The sequence below is a fragment of the Oxyura jamaicensis genome, chromosome 5 (genome assembly GCF_011077185.1).
Source record: "Oxyura jamaicensis isolate SHBP4307 breed ruddy duck chromosome 5, BPBGC_Ojam_1.0, whole genome shotgun sequence".
Taxonomy (NCBI): Eukaryota; Metazoa; Chordata; class Aves; order Anseriformes; family Anatidae; genus Oxyura; species Oxyura jamaicensis.
Window position 1 is genome coordinate 55,684,483 of NC_048897.1, and position 8,902 is coordinate 55,693,384.

Sequence of the window (8,902 nt, forward strand, 5' to 3'; positions counted from 1 at the left end):
TCTTTCACGTTAAATAAAATACCAATTTCTAGGAGACAAGAAATTGAAAGTTTTAAGACAAAACTAGTTAAAAGTTTATTTCACACTTTGCAATTCTGTCTGATAATAATATGAAATAAGAGAGAATCACAGACTAATCCAAGCAACTATTAAAAAATTGATACCTTGGCTGTAATTAGTGCAGTTTACTGTGAGCTGTAAATAGTACTGATTACAGTTGCAGTCCAGTCACCTCACCACTTAATTATCAACATAAATAGTTTAAAAGTGTTCCACCTATTTTATTTCTGTAACAGGGACTTCCACTAGATATGCAAATAATACAATAATTAGCAAAGCATGATGTACTGTTGTAGCATTAAGACCAAAGTGGAGAGCTGTTGCCAGCAATTCAATAAAACAGCAGCACGTAGGGTTCTCCTATCTTGTTCAGCAGTATTCTAATCTTACTCTTTCCAGCCAATTAACAGCAAATGAATTAAATACCTTTACAGTATACCTATTTCACCTGTGGCATGGAAGGCACAGCATGTTTGGTAGGGAGCCCAGACACTACATCCAATGCCTTGATCCTGCCTGCCACGCAAAACCCAATGGATGCTGCGGGACAGGTGCTTCGTGTCTCCACCCCAGCTGCCTTGGGAAAGGAGCTGCCCGACAGCTTCAAGGAAGCCAGGGCAAACATGGGACCAGGCATTCAGACAGAAAAATGGCCAGGTACGTATCAGATTCGGATTCCCTAGCGTGATAAAGCATTCAAAATAGTAACACTACCAATGCACACTTTGAGGCTTTAGTGTAAACAGCTTGTATCGTAAATGGCGCTAATAACACAGCAACTGCACTGAAGATGAGAAAAATTAACACTGCAAAAAGTCTGTAAGAGATCTCATAGCAGTATTTAGAAATGAACCCATTAAAGATGCAATAGCTTTAATGATTAGTGTTATACTACATATGATTTTCCATTTTGATTTGGATGAGCTTATTATACCAGGCTTATTCATTCAAGTATTTGCCACAGCACTGTTACAAACAGTTGTGTTTTTTCCTATTAATTTCATTAAATTACCTTCAGTACTGTAAGTAATGAAATGCTGATTCCATTTCACTGCTGACTGACAGAAACTGCCCAATGTATCTTGTTCGGTATCTAGATTTAAATCATGCTTACTTGGTCTAAAAGTACTGAAAGCCCTAATCCAACAGCATTGCTTATGTTTCCTGAGGGCAAGTCTCAGCCTACCTACATTTCATGTTTTACTGCACCCTATTCAACGTTCAGGAGCATCCCAAAAATAAGAAATGCAGGACAAATAGAGTTTATGGAAGACATTTGATTAAAAAAAAATTATCAGCCTGTCAGAACAGAAGGCTTACGGGTAGCCTCCACAAGAAGAGCACCTACCCTGTGCTCAATGCAGTACCTGTGCGTATCATTTTTTCCTGGAGGCTCCCACACTGCTGGGCCACAGGCAGAGGGTCTCAATCTGTCCAGTTTGCCCCTGCTTCATGACCACCTCATGCTGTGAAGGGCAGCCTCCCCTGGGGCTCCGGAGCGTGAGGCCCGGGCACCGCGCCAGGCCCGGGCACTTGCCTCTGCTCAGGCACATCCAGACGGTGCCATTTCACCCCGTCTCAACCTCTCAACAGCTTACCTTTTTCAGGTTGTACCTAGAGGACCTGCCTGTACGCTCTTTCCTTTATGTTTGCACAATAATAATTAGAAAATAATCCAAAGCCACCGAGTTTGGTTCCTGTGATCTCAATCGTGTCATACAGTTTCAACATTTATGGAAAAGATTAATGAAGAGATGTCCCGTGCAGTTCCCTAAAATAAACTGACCGTACTTTCAGACTGAAGAAGTGGAAGACAGACGTCTTCTCACTTGCCAAAGAAAACATCACTAGGGAAAAGGGAGCAAAAAGAACTTAGTGCTGCCAGAAGGAAGATGCTCACATTTTACTCTTGAATACACCTGATTTAGAAAATATGTGAACTGGATAGCACAAAATACAGAGTCCTTCAGGAATTTGACCTTGAAGAGATGAGGAAGACTACTCAGAATTAAACACGAGTCAGCGAAGAAGGCTTTGCACCAACACCAGCAGACTGAACGGGACACAGAAGCAATACGAGCTGCTGGGAAAGGGCTACATTTTAGTGGGGCATTTGTACGGCTACTACTGCTAAGGAGACTGGTTTAGAGAGAGAATAAATAAATATTAATAAATGGATATAGTCAGTAATGATGCTGTATTCACTACCATGATCACTTCCATGAATGACAATTTATGATTTTAAAAATCTGCCCATTTTCAGGCTGAGTAATTTTAATAGATTTCTGCCTCGTGAAGCAAAGGTCATCTCCCAAGAACGATGATGGTGATGGAGACATATACAGAGTCGAGTAGACAGGAATAAACAGAAGTATTTGCTGCCTGCCTTGGCCCCCTGGATATGGAGGTAACGTTTTCTCAATTTCATCAAGTTTTGCAAAATATTTTTTGGAAAGGGCAGAACTGCACAATTATTTTCAGATATTCTGCTCTGCGGCAGCCACTGGCATTTTCTCTAAGCAGGCGCCTAACACAGCCACGCACAGAGGAAATAAACGGTAGTTTAGAAGGTAGGCAAACTCTGGAAAAGTGAAAGAGCAATATGATGCAGTAAATATCCTAAGAACATGAAGAAACATCACAGCCAGCTCAGTCTAATATCCTAGATCAGTCTTGTGAATGGGCAAACCTGTCAGCATCCACTGGCCAACGCAGAACAGCCTTGCTTGGAGAAAGATAAAGTTTCTCATTGCAGGGTTAAAGGAAAACCTACATTGACACACACCGACCAAGGAGGAAAGCACTCTTCTCCTGCGCATTCATCTTCATTTACAACAGCAGTCTCAGTATAACCAACCTGCGTGAAGCAGTGTGGGTGGCTCTGAAGTCAAATGCAAATCAAGAGTGAATACAAATCTGAGGAAATAAAGACATGTAAAGAGCTCATTTCCATTTCTTTCATGTATTATGAAGTTGTAGTGAGTGTTAATCCACTAACATAAATCATGGAGTCAGGCACCTTGTATCAGGCCAAATATTCACATAAAACAACAGCTGTAAAGCTACCACCTTCAGATAAACAGTGGATGGCCTTACAGAAACATAGGGAAAAAAGGAGGGAAGTACGGAAATACATGTACTTACATGCCAGAAATACCTTTACGTACAAGCAAATACTGTATTTACTTAACACACCCATCCATCACAGTTACCAAAATGGTCACTTTTCTGTGCAAGAGCAATACACAGGGGCACACACATGGGACACAGGTTCTTCTTACCTACAGCAGGGGGCTTGTGAGGTCAGGGAGGCAGAAGGAAGCATCTGTTGCTGCTCACTGAAGGATCCCAGCCTATTACACCAACACGGCCTAACTACTGCAAAATGAATGCTGCTTTGTGCCAACTGTTTTTCAGTCTTTACTATTAGCATCATAACGGGCTGCTGCTGTTTGTAATTAACACTGAAGACACATACAGATACTTGGAGCTGAAGAAAAACTACTGAAAGAATAACCTGCAGTATATAACCCTGCACACAATGTCTCAGAAGCCTGAACAGCTGATAAAATAAACACTAAATGAACGCAGCACTGGGAACGATTCAGCAGGAGGGCCTCCAGGGCAGATTCACAAACAATGCACAGAAGGGCCTCGTAAGCCTGGCAGGAGCTGCCGGCTATGTAGCTGCCGAGCACCTACTCCCTCCAGCAGCCACCAGTCCCTCAAAAAGGCAATGTAGTTTCTGTGCCATGATTTTTCCACTGTCCTTGCTGGCCCCCTGTGCAATTGTAGGCACTCTAGTCTTTGTAACTCAGACCCAACGGTGCTGGGTACCCATTGCCTCACTGAAAATTACTGAGCACTGGTGGCTGAAGTGCCTACGGTACTTTTAAAATCAAGCCTCAGAGGTCCTTGGGTGCTTTGGGGTATTTTTCCTCTGGACTTTGGCAAAAGGACAAAAAGGACAACTGTGAACAGAAATGGGCTTTTGTAAAATCTCAATTTACAGCCCATGAAAGCACTGATGTAAATCTTATTTGCAATGTTATTCCCAGGAATGAGTAGCATTACTCCAGTATCCAAACATCTAACATCAGGATACAGAGAGTAGCACTGTGGGTTACCGTTTGTCATATGGAGAGAATTACAGGGAAACTCCAGCAAATTCATAAAAGGAACAAGATTTTACTGGCACCCTCCTTTTCCCTCTTGTGGCAACCCAAGCGCTTTCACAAGCCCTGCCCTGCCGCCAGGCAGAGACGAGCAGGTCCTGATTTCATTCCAGAGGCAGCACCTGGGACGGGCGAGGGACTGAAGCTTCCAAAAGCCTGAGCTGCTATTTACTTGTGAGCCATTTTTGCAAGGTCCCACTGGAAAATATCGCTCTTTTTGCACCAAAGTTTATGCTAATTTCATTTTGCTTTAATATAAAAACTTAAAGCTCACAGGCTGCCCAAATCACACTTCATTATAACATAAATCACTGATCTGAAAACTACACATGGCAGCGTGTCCTCTTTATTTCTCTCTCCAAAGAAAAGGCTGAGCACAACTGATCTGCATCACCTCTTTATGGAATTAACCCACAAACTTGATGTCAGCAATTTCTGAATAATCCCCCAGAGGGGGAAGAAAAAAAAAAAAGAAAAAAAAACTTCCAGAAAGATGTTGAGTGTTTGACAGCACCACAAGATATCTTGGAAGACAGAATTTAATTCTGTGTCTTTTCTAAATATGTGCGCTGTGGTGTTTTGTTTGTTTTCTTTTTAACAGAATGTCAATAGCATTGTGGAACACTGCCAAACAGTTTTCAGTTACTGCTGTAGTGATAAATACAGGACTCAGCACATGCTGAGGATGTGCAGGACGATGCACATGACGTAGAAGAGGACTATCGCATGTGTATGTGGTCACATAAACAAGACTGCGTGCCGACAGGATTCCTGTTTCAAAGAGGAAAAGCCTGGAGAACTAGGCCGGACTTTTTAAGAGCTCGTTTATATTTCTTGGTACCTTCTGCTTGCTGAATGAATCAACACCTGTATTTATCATGTCTTTCAAATTGCACTAACAGCATGGATGTGATGATCTCTGTTTTTTTGTTTGTTTGTGTTTTGTTTTTTTACGGTTTTCTATCCTTAAGCCCAGAACCAGCTGAAGGCTTCCAACCTCACACCACAGGAAAAAAATCTGCCTGCCAGGGTCAGGGCCAGCATCCTCCCACCACGCTAAGGCTGGTGGTGGGACCGGGGCTGCTGTGGAGGAGGCTGCTCCTGGCTTAATGGCAACAATGCCCAGCTTGCGCTTCAGAGGGCTCTGATATTTGCCATTTAGGTGAGCGCTCCTGACTGCCTCGCTGCCCTGGCAGACCCCTTACACTTGGCAGGCATCTGTTTTGTCTCTTCATAGGGCTGTGCTCCTCTGGACCTTGGCTCCCCGCTACCACAGGAAGCCCAGCTCCCACAGCGCCATCAAAAACCTCATCACCTCTTCTCACCCAGCTCTCAGCGCTGCCAGCTTCCACCACCAGGGCCTCCGGGCCCCAAAGCCCCACGGCTGTACCCCAAAAGGCCCTTCCCACCTGTTTGGACCCTAGACCACTGTTTCTAAAACGCAGGAGCATTGGGACACAGCAGGTAAAGGCAGAGAATCTGCCACCAGCTCTCCTTCCCCTGTGCAGTCACAGCTTCATATGAAAGTAGAGAGAACTGGACATGGCAGGCAGCTCTGTCTCTGTCGAATCTGATGACAATCGGCCAGATTAAGAAGTTATGAGGGACGGCTGTACCACTTTCTGACTTTCAAACAGACTGATAAAAAAAGAAGGGCAAACAAAGTCAATTGATTTCATTTTGTTCTGCTGGGAAAGCAAGCAGAATATTAAAAAATGTTAGCTAGCGTTTCTTGTAAATTAACTTCCAAACTGTATTGAAAATTGAGGCATTCGTGAAATCCCACGGAAGTAAATAACACTGTTTTTGATAAAGATTTGTGCAAGTGCTGCCAGGCAGCGAACTCAGCAAGAGAGAAATAGGCACCAAGAGCCTTCAGGAGGGCTCTGGGACACATCCCTGGTGGCTTCCGTGCACCACCCTTCGGGGTCAGCGCTCCCACCCATCCTGAACACGATCTGTGCCAACAGCCAAGCAGCAGGATCCAAATGTAACCCAGGAACAAAATGCTGCATTTGTTCTGATCGCATTCAAGTCAATATGAGCTATTAAAAGAAGTCGTAGCAGATGACTGGGTCCCAAAGAACCACAGGCAATACATTCACATGGCAGTTCTGTTTCATAACTTCAGACTTGTTTATTCTTTCTTTGTCTATTCTAATGACTCCTTGATACGGAATTAATGTAGTAATCAAATTAAATGCTCGGGAAAGTGTATGAATCAGCTGGCCTGAAAAAAAAAAAAAAAAAACAACAACTATTAAAAACAGGTAAATATCTCAATCTAGAAAGCTTTGAAACATGTAACATGCCTCTGCCTGAGTCACTGTACAGTGGGGCAGTGGGGGTGTTGCACGGGCACTACACAGGTTGGTTACACTGAGTTGGCCAAAGTTAACTTAAAATGGAGACTAAAAATGACGTTTTACACTGAGATTAACCAAGAAAACGCAGCCATGAGTAGAAATCGCAGCCATGGGTAGGAATGTAAATCGCAGACAGATGCACAGCTGCTTTCTTTCTCCTCTGGATTTACAGGGAGACAACTACCACCTGACAAGCATTTCAGAATAAATATGTAAAGAAATAAAAAGGTGTAGGTCAAAAAAAAACTTAAAAAGCTGAATCCGGCCCCTGCGGGAGCTGGGGCTTGCCCCTTCGCCTCAGTGCCCTCTGCAAGGGGGGGCTCTGCCCGAGGACACCCAGCTCACTGCACAGCACACCTGTGCCACCCCAGAGACTGGAGATGTCAGCTGCAGCTTTAGGCATGAGCCCTGCTAGAAAGAGGTGTTACCCTTCTTTGCTCCTCAGTGAGATCACGTTCTCCTCTGAGACATGTAAATTATCAAGGGTGCTGTGGTAATATTCCTAAAAAGCAGTTTCACTGAGGAGACTGTGGCATCAGCTAAAATGGTAATCCTTCAGTGGTTTACAAGAATAAATGCTGACACCGAGAAGAGCACTGATTTAACAAATATCCTATCTACCCAAACAACCCACCACTTATTTAAGCGGAAATGGATTTTAAGATAGTATGGGTAATTTCAACAGCTTACCACTTATTTATCACTTATTTAGCTTCAAAGCTATTCCTTACTGTATTTCGTTTACTTGGTCCTAGCCACGGAAGGGCTCAGCAGATTATTCCTCCAGCACAACTTGCTGAGCACCTTAAAATGGCAACCTTAATTTGTATAAGCACAGAAGTTAGGAGAGCATCCGTTCCTTCAGTGCCCTGCGTAACAGCTACACCCATCTCCTTGGCTGTCACTGGAGTCCAAGCCGCTGACTTCATGTCCCAACAGTCCCCTGCCTCAGCATGCCTCTCCTGGCCGGGCCTCTATGAACTTAACGAGAATAATAATTGCCAATGCTTCAGACGCAGCTGGCAGACCAGAGCCTGCACACTGCAGGCTGAGCCCACATCCATTGCAGGTCGCTACAGCTTCTCCCTTTGCTTTCCACGTGGGCAGGATGGAAACAGATCTGAGAGCTGAAATGAGCAGACACCCAGGGCTAGGACAAATTAGTTATGGAAGCACCTGAAGGGCTGAAACAACTCAACATCAATACAGTGAACTGAAGCTGGCTGCAAAGATGTAGAGGAATTTTCTGCGTGCACAAGCAGATAGCATTGATTTCAGAAATAACTGCCTACAAAGACAATTTTAGAACCAAATTAGTAGTTAAATAACTACAGAAACTATACAGAAAGATTTCTTTGATTGGATAACTGTAATAACAGCCCCAGAAATCTATCCTACATAGACTCAGTATAATACGCTACACTATTGTAGCCTACAGTTGAAAACAAATTGCATCTCCAGAGTATCTTCCTGTGAGATTATCTCTTTGGGGTAATTTTAATTATCTGCCTTATACTGAAAATATTGGATATATCAAAATATCTGATAAAATTTGGATATTCTGTACTTTATTATCTCGGTCCTGTTACTAATATCTATTACTTTTAATTCATCGCTGATTTTTAAAATGAGCTACTGGCTTTTCAACAAAATATACGCGGCACAGACAGGTCATCGATGTGGATCAGAGCTTGGCGCTATGTTGGAGGACCGGAGACTAATTTCAGATAAGCATTGTATGTGCTTCCCTTTGAGCATTCGAGGAGTTTCATTAATTGCAGCGGCTGGCTCAGGCCCTTTAGAGGACAAAAAGGAGACCGGTATTGAAATGCCATTCCACACGCAGTCTGCTACGTAGGACGCTGACCCCACGCTGCAAAAAGAAGGAAGCCGAAGTCATCTGGAAAGGAGAACAAACTGGTTGAGATCTCTGCATCCTCACCCACACGAACAGCAGCAGCGTTTCCTTCGGCCCCAGCCAGACCAGGGTTTTCACCAGCCTATCCTCAACTCCCAGCCAAACTCCTGCAAGAAACAACCGGCAAGCTACTTGACATGGAATAATAGTAAACCAGTTGGCAGCACCTGGGAGATGAACGCAGGGGGCCGGCTTTGCAGTTTCTCTAGAAACTTCCCCAAGCAGAAAATCATCACCTCGCTGTCTCACTGAGCACACTGAAAACCTGAAAGATTTTTCTCTGAGGTCTAGCTCTAATACAGCCCTAATACCCTACCTCTTTAGGTGCACTCAAGGAATAAAGTCTTAATAGTGTTCACCCAGCATCCCATTATCTGCCTGAA

The 8,902-nt window shown here is 43.7% G+C and overlaps 1 protein-coding gene across 1 annotated transcript in view; it reads right to left on the bottom strand.

The window, feature by feature from the left end:
- Nucleotides 1-8,635, bottom strand: part of KIAA1549L (KIAA1549 like) — a 114,718-nt gene extending 106,083 nt beyond the window's left edge. Inside the window, exons 1-2 of the mRNA XM_035327168.1 lie at nucleotides 8,625-8,635; nucleotides 3,205-3,288 (exon numbers count right to left, since the gene is read on the bottom strand). Of these exons, the coding sequence (XP_035183059.1) occupies nucleotides 3,205-3,259 (55 nt within the window). The 5' untranslated portion in view covers nucleotides 3,260-3,288; nucleotides 8,625-8,635. The remainder of the gene's footprint in view (nucleotides 1-3,204; nucleotides 3,289-8,624) is intronic.
- Nucleotides 8,636-8,902: the final 267 nt, after the last annotated feature.